Here is a 21496-nt window from a genome sequence, read left to right as displayed (position 1 = left end):
TACAAGTACGAGTAGACATCTCCACAAGTCGTCCGACCCACTACGCAAACGTCTCATTGATGATGCTCATTTACTGTTGATTTTGAATTGGTTTGGTATTTCCGACGGACCGCAGCTATGCTTTGCCGCAGCCCGTCAAAGCCGTCAAAAGCGACATTCGATCAAATCGTGACCACGCCGATTCCCATGCGAAGAGCTTCCCGATTTGCCATGACTAAACATCGTCTTTGTCTTTATTTCTCTTTTGATTTTCAGTCCCCGTCACCCCCATTCATTCCCCTCCTGACGCTACCAGCCCAGCCCCCGCTCAACGCAGAGGCAAAAAAGAAAAAGAAGGCGCTTCCGCGACTCTCTTTCGTTTAGTGGCCGGCACGGCGGGACTCGGCGATGACGCGCTGGAGCTCGTCGACCTTCTTCTTGGCGCGGCCGAAAGTACCGAGCTGCAAGGACAGGAGTTAGTTATGTGGGTGTTGAGGAGGCGTTTAGATGATGGTGGGGGGTGCTGAGGCCCGGACGTACCCTCTTCTTGGCCAGCTTGCGGGCACGCTTGTCCTTGCTGTTGCGGAGCAACTCGATGACGCGGCGCTCATAGGGGGCGAGACTGGAGGAGGCATGTTAGCATGGGTATGCGAGGCTGTATCCCACGTCGATTGATGCGGTCCGGGACGAAGTAGGCAGACAATTCGAGACTCGTTCGGGGAAGAGGCCATCGAGGCTAAACGGAGGGCAATTCGGTCGCCCGGCCATTCATCCATCTCCAGCGACCCCCGACTCGAATATCGAACTACCCGTCTCCTTCGGCTCCCGTCGGACTGCTGGACAAATCTTCGTAACGTGAGCGGAGAGGGGTCAAAAAACTCACCCAGCGACCTCCTTGACGACCTCGCGGACGAAAGCCGTGCGCTTGCTCAGGTGGCCCTTGGTCCGGGAGACACGGGGCTTGACGACACGGGCGGTGGTCTTCTATACGGGGGGCAAACCAAGAATCACATTGTCAGCGTCCATCGTCTGCTTTTGTTCGTTTTGTCTCTTCTGGTTCTGGAGAAGGGTTTGCCAAATGCAAGCCAACACCTCGCAGAGGAGCGGAGGGGAACGGGCGCCACGGAGGGACAACCCGCCCTGGTCTCCTTGGCGAGAGAAGCAGAGATCCTCCACGAGGTGAGACCGCAGATATGACATTTGTGTGTGTGTATGTGTGCATGTGCGTGGGCGCAACGCGCGCGCGCGGGACGGTGATTGATGCGTTTATCCGGCGGCGGCGGCGATGGAATGGTTTCAACGTACGTGGCCGCGGTTCAGGCCGACGGCCAAACCGGATCGAGGCGCTTCCTTGGCCATCTTTTGTTGATGTATCGGCGGTTGTCGACTCGGCGTTGGGTGATGGTTGAGAGATCGAGAGGGAAGAGGAGGGGGGCCAGGAAATTTTGGTGGATGGGGGCTTCGAACGGTCCACCGCACCGCACTGGGGCCTGGCGCGGAATAATTTTTCGCAAAAGCTGTGGGTCACGTGCACGAGGGTAAGCGAGCTGCGCAGTCTGGCAGTTCGAGGTGGAGCTAGCAGACCAATCATCAGCGGGCCAAGCCCCACACGAGTGCCGGCTCTGATGAGTGGTTCACGTCGGGACTCTGTCCTGTTCTGGCTGTGGCTGGTGGTGCAGTCAAGCCTCACTAGAGTTGCGCCTGGCTGGGAACCAAGCCAGCCCAGCCACGATGCTCCCAATCAACCCCAAGGCCAAATCGGGATATCACAAGGAGAAGTAAGCACACGCAGAGATTCATCTACTACTAGTAGATGCTTATCTCACTGTTTACTCACACATGCTCTCGAGACTGAAGATGGATCTACACGGCATCGCTCTCCCGGCCGCGCACGGCAGAGAAGCGCCGCCTGCACCTCGAAGACGCAGGTGCCGACAGCGTTGGGTTGATCGCTGCTGGATCGACAGTGGGCGCTTCTCGACGGCCTTCCCGTTCAGGACCGCATGGGGTCGGAACAGGCAGCGCATCCGCATGACCGTCGCGGTCGCTTAGGAGGATCGAGGCAACTGCCACCCAGATCTGCGAGCAAAGACAACACACACCTGTGCAGAGCGCGCGCGGCGGTTGCCCAGACAGGCATCCGTTGACAGGGCCGCCAGGTGATGTTACGGTGCAGGAACCATTGCCGCACATCTAGTCCTTGCTGCCTACGGGAAGAGGCAGGGATGGCCCAGCCCGGGATGATAAGTGACGATGCGAGACGCGGCGGCGAGGACGGACGGATGGGCTCGGCAGCAAAGCTTGTCATGGGAAATGTCTGACCCTGAGCGTCGCCTGCCGTCGACAGCCGCCAGTGGCCCCCGTCTCGTCGTCATTGTCTCGCCTCGCTGACTGTGACGTGACCGCAGCGATGCACTGCACCTCGGTGTAAGAATCTGCAGACTTACGGTCATGATGTCTGGACCGCCGGACCCCCCCCCCCCAACGGCAGCTCCCGGTTTCATTCTGACAGTGCGCGCGGAGCCTCGCTCGGCTCCCTAGGTTGAGGACGCAGGTCGTAGGTGAAAAAAAAACTTAATGATGACGAAGCACGGCGAGTGAGAATTAATAGCCCGTAATCACGGATCGGGTTCGGCCAGCGGCTGACCTGAAGCCGGAGGGATGCGCCTTGTAGGCATGAGCGTGCGCGCAGCATCTGCAGATGGTGAGCATCACTGCCGTATTTTGCCTGACGCGGTTACCCACACCCTCCCCCTTCCACCCCTGGCAAAGATGACCGTGATGATCCGATAAGAACAGCATGATTACTGTCAACACAGACAGGCAAAGACACGGGACGGCAATGCGGGCGGGTGAGGGAAGGGAAATGAGAGTAAGAGACATGATGTTCGTAGGGAGGATGGCCGGCCTTGATGCACATGCAGCAAAGGCACAGTACCTGCCTGACGCTGCGGTACGTACAGAACAGTACCGTAGCAACGGCGCGAAGCCCGACGAAACATGGAAAGGCCGGATTTTATTCACACAAAAGGCAGGAGCGAATGGAAGTCGTGGGAAAGTAAGAGGAGGGCCGAGAAGGGCGTAAGCTGCTCGTCTGGGCTCGGGAGGCTGGAGGAGGCTGTGCGGGTGGCGCTTGGGGCCACGAGGAACAATGACCAAAGTGCCATCCATGGCATCGCATCGCATCGCATATCGCATTGCATCGCATATCGCCTCGCCTCGCCTCGCCTGTGGTGGTGGGTGGTGCCTTGCAGGTCGGGTCTGCTGGTGGCATGTGGATGGACAGAAGAGAGTTCCCCTGCCTGCCCTGTGCGACGATTGACGGAAGCACCGACCGCCAGCGGGCCACCGACATGCCTCTCGTACGGGCGGCTTGAAACAAACTAAGGTTGGCGGTGGAGCCGACTGGATGTCTTCCGTGGGCCCTGGTCGCGGCTTTTGAACACCTTAGTAGTGATGAGGTGAACGCAATCCACTGCCCCCGGTTTCCTCTAGGCGTCTGGTCTGCCACTCCACTTGTTAAGTACTTCGTACATACGTAGGTGGCACTGGCACAGGCAGGCAGGCAAACTCGACCTCCCATCACCTCACCACCACCCATCCGAGCCAATACATCCACCTTGCATCTCAGTTGGGCACACGTCTCCCATCTCGGTTCGTACTCGGTACCGACCTGTATTCTGAAACAGCGGAAAAGCGGACAACGGAGCCAGTATTATTGTTTTTCGTCGGAGCCTGCGCTGGAGACGATGGATACTACTTACTAAGACGGAGGCGATAGGATGGATGGGGGCCAACCAACCCACGCGAACACACGGGGGTCAATAACGACAAACGGTCCATCCTCCCAACGTAACGAGGTCCGACGTGCACACGCATTGGGCAAGGCGGACAGGGGCTGTAGGGAATAGATGGGCAGCCGGCTTGTTTCGACGAGCGGTCCGATTGTCAAACCTGACACCCCAGCTGCAGGCAGTGTGTCGAAGAAAGAGCTGCGGAGGGGCTCCAAGGAGACAGACAGGCAGGCAAGGCTTGCATGGGCGGCTGCGAGCCAGCTCCCCTGCGGCCCCCTCCCTCCCCCTTCCCGTGGTTAGGTTGGTGGTTGGCTTCAAGGAAGGGCCTGCAGATATATGAGATCGACAGGGCGCGCCGCACTGCACCTCAGCAAGCAACGACGTCGGTCTGCTTTTGCCCTGCACTGCACTGCACTACACTGCACCAGCACAGGTGGATAAGAGGATACGTACTAACGTAGGAGGTAGTACGTACTAGCTAGGGGGATCCGATGCTACGCAGGTGGCGCTGTGTCGTGCCTGCCAGGCCCGTGGCAGCCACTCAAGCCACCCGACCGAGGTGATCGCCGGGCGACCCCAAAAAAAGCATCAACCAAGCCAGGCTGGGCCAGGCACACACCACACCTCACTCGCCCTCCCCTCACCTCACCTCACAAGGATCCAGAATCCCATCCGTCCCAGACGCCCTCTGCGCCTATCACTCATCTGAGTATATTACCGGGCTCCACATCACATAGAGCACCGGGCAGTCCTTTCGTACGTACAGTACTGGACCATGCCTTGTCAGACGGCACGACTAACCACCACCACCACCACTACTTCTACTGGTAATACTGCTACCCCCCCAAGGGCTGTGGCTGCCGGCCAAGCCAGGATGCCCGGGCTGGACGTGGCCCCCGTTGGGCAGTTGGCAGTACGTAGTACAGTATACGGAGTAAGTTAGTAGTAATGGTGGTGGTAACAGAGAGTTTGCCGGCGTCTCCATTGATGTGCAAGTGCCGCTCCTCTTGCTCCACCATCGCATGTCCGTCCGTTGTCCGTAATAAGTCTGTCCGTCCGTCCATCCGTTTCACGCACCATCCATCGGGCTCCTATCAGACAATGCGCCGCAGCCGCGCAGCCTCTGTTTCCTCCTCCTCCTCCTCCTCCTCCTCGTCGCTGTTACGCACGGGGGGGAGGGGGGCTATCGCTCTTGTACCTACCTCCAGTACAGTGCCTTATGTAGTACCTACTAAGCTTTGTGTGCACTCCGATCCTGCCGTGCTTTCCTCTTATCCGTCACTCGCGCACAACTCTTGGTCCGCCTCTTGTGCCATCCATCACCGTATTGTCCTGCATGTTTCCGCCGGCCGTATGAGCAGAACCACATTTCCCCTTCAAAGACACTCCCTCGACGCACCCCCCCTCGCCCCCCTACTAGAGTCGAACAAAGACATATATACTACCACCGGCCGGGTCACACTCCAGCACATCGTCCCGTCTCGTCTCTTGTTTCCCCCGACCCCTGTTGGCACTCTCTGTGTTTTCTTTTCCTTGGCCTGTATAAACATCTTCGTCACTCCTTACTTGAGGGCCTGGCTTCCGACGACGACACCTCACCTCACCTCACCTCTCTTGTTCCTTTCACGCAGACCTTTGACAGGCAAGGCGCAATCTACACCCTCAACCTCTCTCTCAACCGTAGACTCGGTTGCCCCCCCCTTCACGAAAACCTCACGAAACCTTTTCCACCTCCCCAACCACCAAAAAAAACATGCAGCTGGCATCTGTCTTCCTCGCGGCCCTGGTGCCCTCGGTGGCCCTGGCCGCCACGGCCTACACGCCGCCTGCGTCGCTCGCTGCCGCGGCCAAGGACCCCGGCAACGACTGCTCGCTGCCCGTCTCGTACCACGTCCTCAACTTCGTCGGCAAGAAGAATTCCTCAGCCACGGACCTGAGCTCGTACAGCTTCAAGTACCGCAACACCAACAGCAACCTGACGACCGAGTGCGCGTGGGACACCACCTCCAAGTCGACGACGCCCGACAGCCTCACCCCGCGCTTCGCCTGCGCCGACCGCAACGTCAAGTTCATCTGGCAGGGAGAGCAGAAGCGCCTGACCCTCATTGAGCGCGTCTGCCCCAACACCCGAGGGTAAGTGAACCGACCCGGCGTACCCCCGCCGGTGCAGTCCAACAATGAGATTCGGGGTCGGCTTGTCATGTTTGGATACCAGTCTGACCTCCTCGTCCCAACAGTGTCCCCTCGTACGAAGTCTCCGGCAGCGCAGACATCCCCCTGCATTGCGGCGGCACGGGCGCCTGCGCCTCCAACCAGACGGATACGCTCGCCCTCTTCACGAGCATCAACCCAGTCCGGGATCCCACTCACCGCCGCAGCAACGTCGTCCGCAACAAGAAGACCCGGGGTGTCGCCTGGTCCTTCGGCGCTTGAGCGCGCGGGTGCGCGGCTGATCATGAGCGGTCTCAGTTCCCCCCCGATGCTGCGAGATGTTTTTTAATTTTGAGTTGAGGCCGGCACTAAAAGGAGGGAGACAACATCACAAGCGAGGGGCCGGGACAGATGGTGTAAATATGGTGCGAACTTCGAAGGATGTGTGCGCATGGCGATGCGGTCCCAGAGGCCGCATCCAGGACGCCCGCCATCATGTTTCTCTTCATGCTCTATAGACAGGTTCTTGGACTGCCCCGCCTTTTTTGGCTTCTTCCTTACCTTAGGTACGAAGCGCATATCAATGATATCCCACGCTCGTTTTGGCGGGCTGCTCGCTATATGCATATACAAGCGTTTCGTACCGTTTGCTGCGATTGGTGTTGCGAACGGAGCTGCGATTCACAGGACCACCAGGCAAACAAAGAGCGGTCAAGTCGGCAGCCTGATCCTCGCGTTGTCTCTTTCCCTTTTCTATTCTCTTGGTCCGCATCATCATCGACAGGTACCACGGAACCTCATCCTCCTTTTTTTCTTCCGTGTGCCTCGATCTTCTCCCTTCTCACGGTTCTCGACTACAAGTGGACGAAGCGTGACATTTCTTTGCTTATTCCAGGGGCTGTCAAGGTATGTGAGCTGTTCCAGGTTCTTATCCCCTCAGCCTCACTCCAACCCCTCCTTTCTGTCCCCCACGACGCTGAGCCATCCCAGGTGAGCTCTCCGCCGTCGAGCCGTTTCTGTGTCACGTCGTATTTTTTTTTTCGCACCTGTCGCACGGTCGCCCCTTGGTATCCCGTCGACGAGCTATCCTCTAAGCGCCCCTAAAAGACAGGAAGAAAGTGTGTCGACTGCCGGCGGTACTATACCTCGCATCTCACAACTCTTCATCATCTCTCCTCTCAGACAGGAACCAGCCCAACAGAAAGCATGGCAGTCGAGTGCACCGGTTGCAAGAAGTCGCCGCCCGAGGTCACCCTCAAGCACTGTGCGAAATGCTCCACGTCCCTGTACTGCTCGAGGGACTGCCAGAAGGCCGACTGGAAAGCCCATAAGAAGGTCTGCGGCAAGCAAGCCGGCGGCGGCGGCGGCGGCGGACCGTCGCACACGTCCGCCGAGCGGGCAAGCGCCGGGAGGCTCTCGCCTCCCAAGGGCCTCGACAGCGGCGTCGCGGACCCCTTTACTCGTCTGGACAAGGGCACCTGGCTGCACGACCGGTCGGAGGGGGACGTCTTCCGGCTCCTCATCGACGCCTACCGGCTGCGCATCGAGGACACGCACAACTTCGACGGCGAGGTGGAGGAGGGCAGCATCTACGACGGCGGCTCGAACGGGCTGCGAGGCTTCCAGCGCTTCCTGGGCCGCGTGGCTGCCCGGCCGGGCCTGCTGCCGGCGTGGTGGGACGACGGCAAGCGGGCGGACTGCGAGGCGCTCGGCGCGACGGCGGGGGGCCAGTGGCACGACCTGGCCTGCGCCGTCGAAAAGGCCGACATCGTCGAGCACTACGGCGACGCGCGGTTCCCGATGCAGCTTCGCATGTTTGCGGAAGCGGTGTACGGGAGGGGGCCGGGCGGGGTGGACGGCACGGGGATGAGGCGGATGATGATGGCGTCAGAACAGGGCCTGACGGATGACATGCATACGGCCATGTTGGACGCGTCGGGCATGTTTGGCCGCCGCTGAAGAAGGAGACAGGCCGGGACTGGCATCGTGGATGTGGGGAAGAGAGAGAGAGCGAGAGAGCGCGAGCGCCCGCCCGATGTTTGATGAATTCAGTGGAAAAGTTTCTTTTTTTTTCTCCCCTCCTTCTTGTGGAGGTATCGTGTAGTTGCAATGTGCAAGAGGATCGACCTGAAGACGGCATGAGAGGCGGCGGGCCAAGATGGGAAACCTTCGCTTGAGGGATAGCTTGAGCCTTGGCGGTGGCCGCCCTTTTTAGGTCAGCGCGAACGGGGACATGCAGGCAAGCAATCAATCAAGATTCAAAGACGAGCCGAGCGACCGAGCCTTGTCAGTTGCGGCTGCTGGACGTGCAAGTGTGGCTTAAACTTTGGCGGAGGGCAGGCAGCGAAGGCATCCCAGCGGAGCCGCCACGTGGTCCGTGTGAGGCGCGAATTGCCCGTTTCGGACGGTCTTGTGGCTGGCTGCCAGGTGGACGGGGTGGTGCCCGCCCGCCTGGGCGCTCTCCCCCCACCTCACTGCAGCCGCAAGCGGTTTGCCCTCGCAGCGCTGAGGCGCCCGCCATAAAACTAACTAGGGACGCCGAGGCGGGGCGTCTCCAGCTCTCATGGAACGCGCCTGGGCGCTGCTGCAGCGGGCTTGCAGCGCCTCCATCTCATCCATGGAACATGCGGGTTGTGGAGGAGGGCGGCCCCAACTGCCAACAGCCTGTAGTAGTAACTGTAACTGGGCTGGCCCAGAACCTTGGGAGGCGGCCCCGCATCGGCAGTTCGTCGATGGGATGGATCCATCCATCCATGGATACCTAAGGTCGATACATGACTGCTCGACTCCCCCAGACTCCAGTCATGCATGAGCTCGTCGTCTCACCACCCGCCTCAGACAAACAAACCCGCCTGCCGTCGCCACGCGCCACGCACCACCACGAGACCAGCCTCACCGGTTCTGACCGCGCCGCAGCAAGAACCGGCGCGCGCCCGTTTTCTCCTCTCCAGGCTTTTTTTTTTAAAAAAAAATTAAAGATCTACCGGCGCGCGCGGCACCAGCGAACCCGCGTGTGTGCGTGTGTGTGTGTCGTCGCTTCTTTGTCTCTCACACAATATATATCTGGGCCGCCGCCTCTGCGCCATGTCCCAGCTTGCCGGGCGTCTGAGACATTGAGAAAGAAGCCCTCCTCCTCCCGCCCCCCGCCGCGGCTCAGAAACGCGAGAGACGGACCCCGCGTGGCCGACGAGGCCCAGACTCTCTCCGCGCTCGCAGAACCAAGAAAAATCTCGCGACGTCGCTGCGGTTTCGTTGGCGGCGCTGTCCTTCCGTTGCAGCGGCAAACAGCGGGCTGTCGTTGCCTGGCTTGTTTGCTCCCTTGCGTCGCCGGAGGCCCAACCCGGATTGGATCCCTCCGTCAGGGCACGTCTCACCTCCTGCTGCCCGCGATATGCCCCCGGCATCGCTAGACCTCATATCCCACCTCTAGCTTCTCGCCGAAACAAAACCACCACACCGCCGCCACCACCACCGTCGTCTCTGTGCGTCTCGTCATCATGCGGCGCCTCTTCTGGCTCGCCCTGACATGGCAGCTCCTCGCTGGGCTGGCCGCCGCCTCCGTCTCGGTGCCCTTCTTCGCCGACCTCGAGCGTCTGTCGCGCCTCGTCGACATCTCGTACTGCGTGGGCAACACGGGCGTCCACAAGCCCTTCCAGTGCGTGTCGCGCTGCAAGGACTTCCCCGGCCTGTCACTCGTCAACACCTGGAGCACGGGCATGCTCATGGGCGACAGCTGCGGCTACATTGCCGTGGATCACACGGGCGGGGGGCGCTTGACCCGCGGTGACGGCGACGATGCGGATCGCTCTGAGACGGGGACAAGGAGCCGCGGGGGGTCCATCATCGTCGCGTTCCGCGGCACCTACAGCATCACAAACACCATCGTGGACCTCAGCACCGTGCCGCAAAAGTACGTCCCGTACCCGTCGCCCGACGACGGCTCCAAGACGCCGCGGGAGCCTCCGAGGCACAAATGCGACAACTGCACCGTGCACATGGGCTTTCTCGACTCGTGGCGCAACGCCCGCCGCGTCGTCCTCCCCGAGCTTCAGAGGCTGCGGGCCGAGTACCCGACGTACTCGGTGCAGCTCGTCGGCCACAGCCTCGGCGGCGCCGTGGCCTGCCTCGCCGCGCTGGAGCTCAAGGTCTCGCTCGGCTTCGACCGCGTGACCGTCACCACGTTTGGCGAGCCTCGGGTGGGCAACTACCAGCTCGCACGCTTCGTCGACAACGTCTTCGGGCTCGATGGCGGCGGCGACGACGATGACGATGACAATGGTCGGCTCGAGGCGCGGTCCTACCGCCGCGTCACCCACGCCAACGACCCCGTGCCTCTCCTCCCCCTCGAGGAATGGGGCTACCGCCCGCACGGCGGCGAGGTGTACATATCCAAGCCCAGCCTCTCCCCGTCCGAGGACGACATCCGCATCTGCCTGGGCGACAGCGACCCTACGTGCAGCGCCCGCGCCGAGTCGGCCTCGCTCGTCAAGACGGTGCGCCGGCTGCTGCACTTTGGCCGCGTGGGCCGCGAGATGGCGCGCGCGCACCTCGAGACGCTGTCGTTCCCGGCCCGGTTCCGGCTGTGGGAGCTCTTCTTTGCTCACCGCGACTACTTCTGGAGACTCGGCCTGTGCGTGCCGGGCGGCGACCCGGCCAACTGGGGCAAGGGCTGGGCGCTCCGGGAGGACCCGGAGTCGCAGCCAGCCGAGCTATAATACATACATACTTTACTATATAATATTTCTGTTGGCCTTTGTCGTTATTGCGCTGCATCGCAAGGAGTTTGGACGGATGGACTCGCGCGGTATCTGGTTGGGGCGAGGAGGATAGGCGTATATATGTTCAGGTGCAGGCTGGGTGCGAAGGGGAAAGTGCCTCGTCGACCGAGTCTTGATAAATTGATGCTTTGGTGATGAAGCTTTATGATTCTTCATGCCGTTAGTGATGCAACCCGAGTTTCTAAGGCTACGCGAGGACTACAACGCAGGCAGATTTCGCGTGTCGTCGGGCGCTGGCGGTTGACATGTCCGGATTCAGCCTGCGACGGTCGACCAGAAAGTGCCCACCCACACGCACGGCGTCTACATCAATGCTTGCATGTCTTTGGATAAACCACGAGGCCAACCATGCGAGCAAAAGTCGCGCTGCGACGCATTATCCTCACCAATCAAAATACCGACAATCCCTAACACCGATTGTACTTGCGCGAGTAACGTTGGTAACGTTGCTTACGTGCCTACGTGTGCGCGCGCAAGACCGTTATTGCTACCGGGTAGGCTGATATTGGAAGGGAGGGAGATCGGGAGTCGTCTGGGCAAAGCAAGGGGAGAGAGGTGGGACGGCGGCTAGGCGGCAAAGAGACACGGACGGGTAAGGCCGGCCAGTGGCGAGCGAGAATCGAAGCGCAGGATGACCATTGGTTTCTTGTCTCGGGCACTGATAACCAAGTAACAGGGCGACGGAAATAGAAAACAAGCCTGCGCCCTCGAGGACGATGGAGGGGCTAACGAGCCTGTAGTACCATCGGTGCCGATGCCCTCTTGTTTGTGCTGTCTCCTCCCCCCTTCCCTGCCCGTGCGACGCTGGCACGCGACCGAGGTGACGGAGGGGAGGCACGGATGACACCCGGGAGCGAATCTGGAAAGGGAGGGAGGGAGGGGTCGGCGAGTGATGTGTGACTCACTACTACTTCGTGCGAGGTGGTGCAATTTGCGATGAGGCTGATGTCGATGTGACGGCCTGGACAAGGCTGACGGGGGTGGTTTCATAGAAGAGAGAGGTGGAAAAGAGGGACAGAGGGGAGGGGCACGTCGTCATCGTCATGTGAGGGAAGGGGGGGGATCTGGCATAGCCTAAGAAGCCCGCCTGGCAAGCGATGAAATCAACCACACAGCATGGGCGGAGCACAGCCTCCTCCTCCTCTTCGCGCAGGCTGGGCGACAAGGGATCGGCAGTTAGTCGCCGAGGCCATTGCCCGTCTGTGTGCGAGTCTGGACGACAGAAGACGAAGCCTGGTAGGTTCGTAGCTTGTTTTATGATGACTGGGCCGGGGGGCAATTTGGCGAAACAGTGTCGACCAGTAAACAAACAATGTGCAGTCCTAGCCCCCGCAATGGCTGCCTGTCAGAGACAGACAGACAGACAGACAGACAAAGAGGAGGAGTGCCGGGCCGCGCATGCGGTCCTCGTGGGCGGACGTCGACGATGACTGGGCTGGTAGCGAGTCGAGCCGCCACTAATAAAACGGGAGAGACGTCGTGGACCGCTACGCCGAATAATGAGGGGGTTTGAACGTATCCACGAGGGCTTCTCGTCGTTGAGGAGTGGGAGGAAATCGCTTTCCATCCTAGTGGGCTGATGGCTGAGTCTTGGCTGCCACATGACACTGGTCCAACACTTGGTGCACCTTTAGGCAGGTATGGTCCGCGGTCGGTCGTCGTCGTCGTCAAACCCAGCGATCTGTGTCGTGCAGAGTCCGGATCGCCGCCTGGGCCCGAGGCCGGGCATGCGCGAAAAGCGTAACTATGCCCGCGGGCGGGAATCGCGACGGAGATGAACTGGGTTGCGTGACCTAGGTAGGGCGGGGGCCCGGAGCGAAAATGAGGAAGAGGACGAGAGAGCAAGACAGGGAGAGGTTTCCGTGCCGATGAAATCGAGCCGGGCCAAATGAGGCTCCCGGGAATGAATGAATGACAACGGCGGGCGACCCAGTCAATGGATGGGGCAGCAAATTGCAGGCGGGGAAAGTATATTACTCTACTAGAGCATCACCTTAACTTTGATAGGTAGGGCACGGTAATAATACTACTGTAATAATTATGGAAAGAGCAAAGGCGAAGCCCGCCACATTGGAGCACGGTATGATTGGGCCGGCTTCCATGCGCGTTTCGCGTCTCGCTTCGCGATGACGCATAAAGGGGCGAAATTGGATATGGATATGCTGTGGCGGCATGGAGGCCCGCGGCCCGCTATCAGCTCCTCTGTAGAGCTCCAGGTGACGGTACGCGTCTGGCGACGAATGAAACGCCGGTGAAAGAGATGTTTTGGCAGAAAGACCGGGACGATGCCCCTCTTTCAACCAACGCGACACGACGTCTTCACACAGGTAGACCCGTGGCTCAAGAATGTACAGGAAAAAAAGGCACGGGGAAAACGCACATCCCCCAGCTTTTGCGGTAATACCCCCCCCCCGGGCCGGCCCCGTCGCGTGTGTTTGCGTGCAAGCAAATGCCCTCGTCCCACCCACATGGTCGGCCGAGGTTGATAACACTGTCTGTGCACTCTGGTGAGAGGCATCGACGCTGGGGGAGGGAGGGGCAATGACAAGGCCTTTGTTACCAGTAGGTACGTACAGACAGTGCCAGCGGGCGGCGCCTGTGAGGGGGACAAGGACGGGAGAGACGCCTAACAGTGGGGTTCCAGTGATTGTTTTATTTAGCCTGGGGCTGCCCGCCTCATCATCAGTGGTCTCGCTCGCTCCCGGTGATGATCAGGCGCCAAAGAAAGAGGCCCGCACCAGCAACCTCCTCCTCCACTCGAACAGCCTCGTCAGCCCGCCCACATTGACACCGCAGCCCACGTCGCCTCTCTGTGGAATGAAGGTGCACGCCGCCTGTGGCTGAGCTGCTAGTTAGCAGTACTAGTAGCACTGAAGGTAAGTACTTGAGCCAAAGGTAAGATACGGTGCGCCGACTGCCCCTCCCCGCCCGCCAGCAATGTACCTCATCAGAGTCAGTCTCTTGCCCAAAGATGGGGCGCGAACGAGTGTGATATGCGCCCGATGGGAGGCAAGGGACTGTACCTGCAGCATCTCTGCAAAACCGCAGAGGTGCCAGGTACCTTCCATGGTACCACTCAGGCGGTTCAAAGGGGTGCGGTGCTGTGCGGTGCATCATCCGTGGTGGCCTGCTGATCCGCCAGGTTTTCCACATGGTGGCCCTTCATCAGCGGGGCCGCCAACTCCCTTCGAGGCCCAAGGACCCGTCGGCCCGGGTGCTGCTGCTGCTGTTGGGACTCCCATGGCTGGGCGATGAGCCAGGCGGCTCTCCATGCGGCTGCGTTGCGTTGTGTTGCATTGCGTTGCGCTGCGGGCGCCGAGATGTGCTGTGTGTGCTGTGATGTACTTTATCGGATGAAAAAGGGGGAGGGAGGCTTCACATGGCCCAAGCAAGAAAACGGGGACTCGTGGTGCCTCTCCCTTGATGAAGTGGGAGTGATTCGTGCCTGACAGGCAAAGTCAAGGCGCCTCCCGCAAATCATGCAAGGTACGTTCCATCCGCGGGCAACCGCCGTCAGCCTCGATGTACCCTCGATGCCCGAGGCGAGAGAGAACCGCTCCTCTGGGTACAGGTAGCTGCCCAGGCGAGGTGCGGCGGGATCCAGCCCAGCCATGGAGGCGTCCGCCCAGGCAGGTCCAGCAGCTCTAGCAGGTTCCGTTGCTGCCCGGGCATGTACCTTAGTAGTGGCGCGAATGAGCTGTAGCCTGTCCCCCGCCCTGCCGCGCACGCTGATGAGGTGTCCTGCTGAGCTACCAGCTTGCCTGACCTTGGTGCTACCTAAACGTAAAGTACTAGAGGTAAAGCACTGGAGGTACTCTGGCGGCCCCTCCTCCACTGGGTTCCATACCTTACAACCTGGCCTCTGCTGCCGTGGCGCGCACCCACTACCCGCCCACGAGCCCAGCTTCGCCCGCTAAATCCTGCCGCTGGCCGCCGGCTCCGCCCAAGACAGAGGACGTGCGAACCCCAAAGAAAACCCCCAATCCCCCAAGGCCTATCCACAATCAAAATACACAAACACCCACCCCCTCTTCTCTGCACTCGCGCACTCTTCTCGCCTTTCCCAACTCCTCTCTCCCGCATCGTTCTTCGCAAGCATCATTCTCCGTTCCAACCACCGCGATCCTCCCAACCATCCCGCATCCTCCCCCCCGTCCGTTGACTCTACGCCACCATGACTACCGAGGTACGTGCTTTCTTCACGATGCTACCGCTGCTATTGCTGCTGCCCACCCCTCGCGGGACAAGGCGGCGGCCCCCCCCTCCTCTCTGCCGCGCTGCGTCTCCATGCACCGCTGTTGCCGCCGCGTCCGTTTCTGCCTCACAACCTGCCCTGCGTCTGCGCAAAGGGTCCCAAGCCCGCCGCGGCCTCGCTGCGGCCTACAAGGATAGGCACACGGCTGTCGCGATGTTTTTCTTGCGGATCGCGGCGTGTCCTGTCACTGCCTGCCCGCCCCATGGCGCCCAGTGACCTGCCCGAGGCCCCCTCTCTCCCCTTTCCCATGCGCCCTGCTCTCGCGGCCAGCTTCAATATGGACTCGTGTGACTGACATTGGCTAACTCTTTGTTCTCCTGCAGCGTGAAAGGTTTGTCGAGCTTGCAGAGCCGTCCGAGACGAGCCCGTCGGCGGGCTGCCCACGTGCAGAAAGAAACGGCATCGCTAACCACACCCCGTGAATACAGCAAGACTTTCCTCGCCCGCCTGTGCGAGCAGGCCGAGCGCTACGATGAGATGGTCACCTACATGAAGGAGGTCGCCAAGATCGGCGGCGAGCTCACCGTTGACGAGCGCAACCTGCTCAGCGTCGCCTACAAGAACGTTGTTGGCACCCGCCGTGCCTCGTGGCGCATCATCTCCTCCATCGAGCAGAAGGAGGAGTCCAAGGGCTCCGACAAGCACGTCTCCACCATCAAGGACTACCGCAACAAGATCGAGGCCGAGCTCGAGCAGGTCTGCCAGGACGTCCTCAACGTCCTCGACGACAGCCTTATCCCCAACGCCGCCACCGGCGAGTCCAAGGTCTTCTACCACAAGATGTAAGCCCCCCCTCCCCGCCCTCTCAGGCCCCACATTGTCATTGGGCACTCCGAGCTCTTATCTGACCACTCGTTCCCGCACAACAGGAAGGGTGACTACCACCGCTACCTTGCCGAGTTCGCTTCTGGCGAGAAGCGCAAGGTCGCTGCTACTGCCGCCCACGAGGCCTACAAGGTACGTTGTCTCGCGACCAGACATCACATGCCGTGTGCCCTGGTTCGATTTTTTTCGCCCCCAAAACGGATGCTTACCCTAGACGCCGTGCAGAACGCGACCGATGTCGCCCAGACCGACCTGACTCCTACCCACCCTATCCGCCTGGGCCTTGCCCTCAACTTCTCCGTCTTCTACTACGAGATCCTCAACTCCCCCGATCGTGCCTGCCACCTGGCCAAGCAGGCCTTCGACGATGCCATCGCCGAGCTCGACTCCCTCTCTGAGGAGTCTTACCGCGATAGCACTCTTATCATGCAGCTGCTGCGCGACAACCTGACTCTCTGGACCTCGTCCGACAGCGCCGAGGCCGAGGGCGCCGCCGACGCCCCGAAGAAGGAGGAGGGCGAGGCCCCCAAGCCCGCCGAGGAGGAGGCCAAGGCCGAGGAGCCCGCCCCCGCGGCCGCCTCTTAAATCTGCTTCTCTCACCACCCGATACCATGGACCTCTCGGCATACTGGGACCGAGGGGCGATGCTTGGCCGACTGCTCCGCGTCTATACCTCTGTATCTGGCGAGCAGTGGCGTGCCTCTGTTTTTAGGGCTGGCAGGCAGGTGATATTGCGCGGGTGCGCAGTGCGTTGATTTTGTGGCAATGGCGGGGAGGGATCACGGCATGTTTTGCTCCGTCTGGAAGGAAACTGGGTTGGGGGTTCGCGGTCGCGCGTCAAACGTTGTGCGTCGTCCATGGCCTCTATCCATCGGGTTGGAGGGACATGGCGGCTGTTGTACCACGGCGAGCGTCGTGCTGCCGGCTTCCCTGGGATGCGAATATGTCGAGGAATGGTCCCCTCTGCCTGAGTTTGCCCTGGTGTTTTCCTTTTTGTCTCGAGACTTATCGATTCACGGTTTTGCTGGATCGACCCCATGCAAATGCTGTTTCTGCTTTTTCAATCCGGTTTTAACTCACCATCTCCCCCTTACGGCTGTGTCTTCCTCCGATCTGATGGCTCGTCGTCTCTCTCGGGAGGGGAGGGATCATGACCTCGCATCGACAGCACACCGTTCACATCCCCCAAAAGAAAATGGCCACCCCGGCACGAGGCCACCCATCCTGGCCAACTGCGACGACCAGCCGGTATCTCCTCTGCGGTACATCAATACCACGAGCGGCACCCAAAAAAAGAAGGAGGAGGCAGGTTGGGCTGTTTGTTGGACGGACACGACCTCGGCGACCGGCATGTATTCTCGGCGGACATCTCGGTCCTCCTCTCGCGGGGGGAACCCGGAACCGCCCGTACGGATGCTGTCGCTGGACTGCATATCGGGGGGACCTCGTTCCCCGTGTAACGTTCCGCTGCCACCCTTCACCCTCTTATTTCCTTGGCCCGAGTGACGATGCTGCCTTGCAGGGAGGGAAACTTGTACAGAGGGTCTTGGGCGTGGATAATGAACAAGAAATTAAAATAAAGCTATGGCCTATACTGAGATTAAGACGTGACGTGTGTGATGCGATGTGGACTTTCGGGAGGGAGTAGTCAATCTCTGCGACGCGACGGATTTGAATTGGGAAAGTAACTTTAGCGATGCGAGGGCGCTGAGCCAGCCGTTGCTGGATCACTTCCCCTCCGAGTTTGGGAACGAGCTCCCGGGAAACCGGCTTGACTGCAGGCTAGATTCATCTCATGAGATTTATCTACGAAACGAGAGGTGCAAAAGGCCCCGCCACGAGCGTCACCGCGGAAGAGTTCACAAGAGCGTAATCCCATGTTGGGGCGTCGATTACCATTTAGCTATTAACTCGTCTGGCCAAGGAGGGAAGAGGAGGAGGAAAAGGGGGTGTTGGGTTAAATTGGTGGCCATGCTATATACACGTGCGTCTGGGCGCACATTTCGTGCTGGTGCGCCGTTTGTCCCTCACGGCGAGATATGCCAAAGAGGAGGAGGAAGAAGAAGAAGAAGAAGAAGAAGAAGAAGAAGAAGAAGAAGAAGAAGAAGAAGAAGAAGAAGAAGAAGAAGAAGAAGAAGAAGAAGAAGAAGAAGAAGAAGAAGAAGAAGAAGAAGAGGAAGAAGAAGAAGAAGAAGAAGAAGAAGAAGAAGAAGAAGAAGAAGAAGAAGAAGAAGAAGAAGAAGAAGAAGAAGAAGAAGAAGAAGAAGAAGAAGAACAAGGTCCATGTCTCGTTGATCCAAGCACGTTTCATGAATGATGGGTGACGCTGATGCGGTAACGCCAATTCCGACTCCGAGTCCTGATATATAGCAAGAGGGGGGGGGGTTAAAAAGAGAAGCAGAAAAACATAGCCTGGGCAGAAGAGGAGGAGAAAAGAAGGAAGAAAGTAAAACTCCTGCGCGTACTGCGCAACCGCCGGTTCAAATGGGTATATATATGCCGTGTGTCGTCGCTCGCCAAAAGGGCCTTCTTGTGGCTCTTCGTCTGTCGTCTTTTCAGAAAGGGGGGCATCCGCTCTGCTCCATGCTGCTTGAATCTCTCACGCCACGTGGGCTAGAGCGGCGGCCCGTGCGTTCTGCTGGGAGAGCAGGCGGGCGGCGCGCTGGAGGCGCTCCTGCTGCTTCCTCTGCTTCCGCAGGACGTCGTCTTCGCTGCTGTCGTCGGGGTCGTGCAGCGCGTCTTCGCCGTGCCCCATCAGAGGGTTGTCGTTGTCGGGAGGAGGCGCGGTGGCGGCGGCGGCGTCCTGGCGGTACATGGCGGTGCGGATGACCTCGCCGCCGGGGACGACGCCGCCGCCGCCGCCATCGCCGTGGCAGGCATCGGGCGGCAGGCCGGTGGCGTCGAGGAGGTTGGCGTGGCTGCCTGCCCCCTCGGGACCGGCGCCGCGGAGGGACAGGCGGCGGACAAGGCGGCGCCAGAAGCGATGCCGCCTTGCCGGCTTGTCGCGGCCGAGGCCGTTGTCGTCGTCGCCGCCCGGCGGGGAAGCGGTGGTGGTGAAGGTGGCGGTGGAGGTGGCCGAGGGGAGGGAGCTCGCTGTGGAGGCGGCCGAGGAGGGCGATGACTTGGGGGGCGGAGCGAGGGCAGAGGCGACCTCTGTGCGCCAGATGAGGATGCGGGCCTGGGCGGTGGATGAGAGGCAGGATGGCAGGGCGGCGGGAGGGTTGACATGGTCGGGCAGGGCGGCGTCAGGGCGGGCGGCCATTATGGATGATGATGATGATGATGGTGTTGATGCGCGATGGTTGGGCGGTAGTAAGGCCAAGGCGTGCGTGCGTCTCTATCTATCGGGGCCAACAAGTCGGGGGTGTTTGTCGCCGTTCGGGCGGGTCGTTGAGCGGCCTCAATGCACTCAGTAGATGGCACGAAAAAAAGAAGTAGTAGCTGCGATGCCAAGTCGAGCAAATCCCGTCTTTTTCATGTGATGCTCGACGAGCCGGCGTGGGGGCGCGGGCGCGGGCGGGCGTCGATGGCGTAAGGTGTCGCGTGAGCGTCTCCGTCTTCACGTCAGTGCCGTGCTCTATCAGCGCTGCCTCTTGGCACGGGGTTCGTGACTCGCGGCGTCGTCGTTTGCGCGGGGGGGGAAAGGCGAGTATGAAGGAAGGATGCACGAAGTATGTCGGGCGAAACGACGACGACGACGACGACGACGACGAGTGAGGTGCGCACGGCGGCAGGCAGGTAGGCACGTGCCCTCACTCACCGAGAGAGAGCGAGAGAGAGAGCAGGCAATTCGAAAGCCGGGGCAGACCAGGCGTGTTGTTGGTTGGGTGGTGGGAAGGGAGACCGTCGAGGCCTTCGGTCCAGCCACCACCGGTTGCGCCCCCTTGCTGTGCGCGCGTAGATAGACAGACAGACTCTTCCGTGTGCGTTGCCGCCAGCCTGCGCCCGTTTTGAGAGGGGACGTCGAGCAACAAAGGGATTGAACCGGCACCGTTTGATTTTTCTGGGGCTCGCCGTGGACGAAGCGCTGCCTCTGCGAGAGGGTCTCGATAGAGTAACTGAAGTATAGTAGCACAGCGCCAGAGGTGGAGGAGGCCGGGGTTCGGAGGAGATGTGGGCTGGGCGAACAGGCGGGCTACGCGCGGGGCGGGAAGGGGCGGATAATGGTGTGTTATATCGTTCGATGCGATACAGTACGGTACAGCACGATACAGTAGTACTACTAACAGTGTGGTAACCGGGAAAAGCAAGGACCTGCATGTACATAGTACTAGGTGAGGTAGGTACGTTGTACTGTAGGTTTGGTGCTGAACCGGAGCGAGGGCTTTTGACTTTGCTAGATGGTGGAGGTGGTAACTACTAACTTGGCACCGACTGCACGCGTGCACGAGACCAAGAGGGGAGGGAGTCAGTCAGTCAGTCAGTCAGTCAGGGTCCAACAACAAGAGCCTGCCAAACTTGCCTTTCGGTAGGCAGGCTAGTAACGTTAGTAGGGCGACCGACGGCCGGTACTTGCTGTGAGAGGGTGTGACTGACAAGCGGCAGACAGACCAGACACACAACGGGCAAAGGAAAATGTGGCGTTTTCTTCTGTGGGCAGACGCGCACGGGGACGCAGCCCAGCCGGGGAGGAGGCTTGGGAAGATCCGCCGGGCGGCATGTGTACTACTAACGTACATTTTAGTAGTCGCACGTGGTACAGCAGTACCTTGGTAGTACTAGCAGAACCAACGACGACGACGACAACAGCGACGACAACGGGCGCTGAGATGGCCCGCTCGAGCCAAGATGCAATCAAGACCGGGGCCCTGGTCGACAAGACCGAGAGAGAAAAAAAAAGGCAAACACCGTCCACGGGTGTGCTGCGTATACACCCGTACGTACAAAACCTCGTCGAGTAAGTAATTATACCACGTGTACTGCGTCCTGACGGCCAGGGCCGCTCGTAGTACGAGGAGGGTTCAGACGGCCGCTCGCCTCGCTGAGCGCCTGAGTGGTGAGACTGGCGATTTCGGCGGCACACGGACACACGGACACACAAACACACACACACACACACACACACACACACACACACACACACACACACACACACACACCCTAGCTTTCGTTGCCGCATGAACTGGCGCCTGGGTGAGTAATAAGCTTTGACAGGCGGGGGTTAGGGCGGGTTGAGGATCCTGTTTCTCTCTTCTTATTCTATCGTCTTTTCTTTCTTTCTTGGCCGGCTCGCTGGGATTTGAAGCTGGACGGGGCCGGGACTCGGGGCGCTGAGTGAAAATTGATGATAGTAGTAGTAGTGACGACTCGATGCATATGGACCGAAGATGGCTTTGTTAGGCGTCTTGGCCGGGCTGAACGCGGCTCGACTCCCATGGGGCTGGGGCGGGGGCTGAGGCCGAGGCTGGTGCTCATGTGGTCCGTCCCGTCTCTTTGTGCGGACGTCTTCACCTAGCATCCATCGCGCGGCTTGTTGGCAAGAGCGCGTACGCGCGTGGGTCGCACCCTCACTCCCTCCCTCCGTCTCTCTTCCTGGCACCCTGACCTGGCGAGGCAAAGAAGGCGCCATGGGACGAACCTGCCTTGTTCCTATTAGTACCTTACTATCAACGACAACGATGACTGGAGTACGTCCTACTAAGACATGAGAGCAAAGCTGCCGAGGGGCGAATGGCAGGCAGGCCGGCCGGCCGGCTACTGATAAAGCTCTATCT

At 60.0% G+C, this 21496-nt stretch overlaps 7 protein-coding genes across 7 annotated transcripts; 5 read left to right on the top strand and 2 right to left on the bottom strand.

The window, feature by feature from the left end:
* Window positions 1-19: 19 nt before the first annotated feature.
* rpl36 (ribosomal protein L36) lies at window positions 20-1377 on the bottom strand. Its single transcript, XM_047982665.1, has 4 exons — window positions 1285-1377; window positions 863-963; window positions 520-601; window positions 20-440 (listed from the first exon to the last, which is right to left on the bottom strand). Exons 1-4 carry the CDS (start codon window positions 1336-1338, stop codon window positions 360-362), a joined length of 318 nt encoding a protein of 105 aa, XP_047838631.1. The 5' UTR covers window positions 1339-1377; the 3' UTR covers window positions 20-359.
* Window positions 1378-5208: 3831 nt separating this feature from the next.
* On the top strand, window positions 5209-6532 carry JDV02_001712 (uncharacterized protein). Its single transcript, XM_047982664.1, has 2 exons — window positions 5209-5906; window positions 6011-6532. The coding sequence occupies exons 1-2, from the start codon at window positions 5527-5529 to the stop codon at window positions 6204-6206; spliced, it is 576 nt and encodes a 191-aa protein (XP_047838630.1). The 5' UTR covers window positions 5209-5526; the 3' UTR covers window positions 6207-6532.
* Window positions 6533-7130: 598 nt separating this feature from the next.
* JDV02_001711 (uncharacterized protein) lies at window positions 7131-7883 on the top strand (the record flags this gene model as incomplete). The annotated part of the gene is made up of 1 exon (XM_047982663.1): window positions 7131-7883. One exon carries the CDS (start codon window positions 7131-7133, stop codon window positions 7881-7883), a length of 753 nt encoding a protein of 250 aa, XP_047838629.1.
* An 854-nt stretch (window positions 7884-8737) lies between these two features.
* On the top strand, window positions 8738-10839 carry JDV02_001710 (Feruloyl esterase). The gene has a single exon (XM_047982662.1). It carries the CDS (start codon window positions 9422-9424, stop codon window positions 10637-10639), a length of 1218 nt encoding a protein of 405 aa, XP_047838628.1. The 5' UTR covers window positions 8738-9421; the 3' UTR covers window positions 10640-10839.
* A 3904-nt stretch (window positions 10840-14743) lies between these two features.
* Window positions 14744-17394, top strand: JDV02_001709 (uncharacterized protein). Its single transcript, XM_047982661.1, has 5 exons — window positions 14744-14888; window positions 15281-15288; window positions 15386-15739; window positions 15827-15914; window positions 16008-17394. The coding sequence occupies exons 1-5, from the start codon at window positions 14877-14879 to the stop codon at window positions 16365-16367; spliced, it is 822 nt and encodes a 273-aa protein (XP_047838627.1). The 5' UTR covers window positions 14744-14876; the 3' UTR covers window positions 16368-17394.
* A 427-nt stretch (window positions 17395-17821) lies between these two features.
* Window positions 17822-18106, top strand: JDV02_001708 (uncharacterized protein; the record flags this gene model as incomplete). The annotated part of the gene is made up of 1 exon (XM_047982660.1): window positions 17822-18106. One exon carries the CDS (start codon window positions 17822-17824, stop codon window positions 18104-18106), a length of 285 nt encoding a protein of 94 aa, XP_047838626.1.
* A 275-nt stretch (window positions 18107-18381) lies between these two features.
* Window positions 18382-19044, bottom strand: JDV02_001707 (uncharacterized protein; the record flags this gene model as incomplete). The annotated part of the gene is made up of 1 exon (XM_047982659.1): window positions 18382-19044. The coding sequence occupies one exon, from the start codon at window positions 19042-19044 to the stop codon at window positions 18382-18384; it is 663 nt and encodes a 220-aa protein (XP_047838625.1).
* Window positions 19045-21496: the final 2452 nt, after the last annotated feature.

This window comes from Purpureocillium takamizusanense, chromosome 1 (genome assembly GCF_022605165.1).
Source record: "Purpureocillium takamizusanense chromosome 1, complete sequence".
Taxonomy (NCBI): domain Eukaryota; kingdom Fungi; phylum Ascomycota; class Sordariomycetes; order Hypocreales; family Ophiocordycipitaceae; genus Purpureocillium; species Purpureocillium takamizusanense.
Note: the sequence above shows the minus strand (reverse complement) of the source record. Positions and strands in the feature narration are given on the sequence as shown.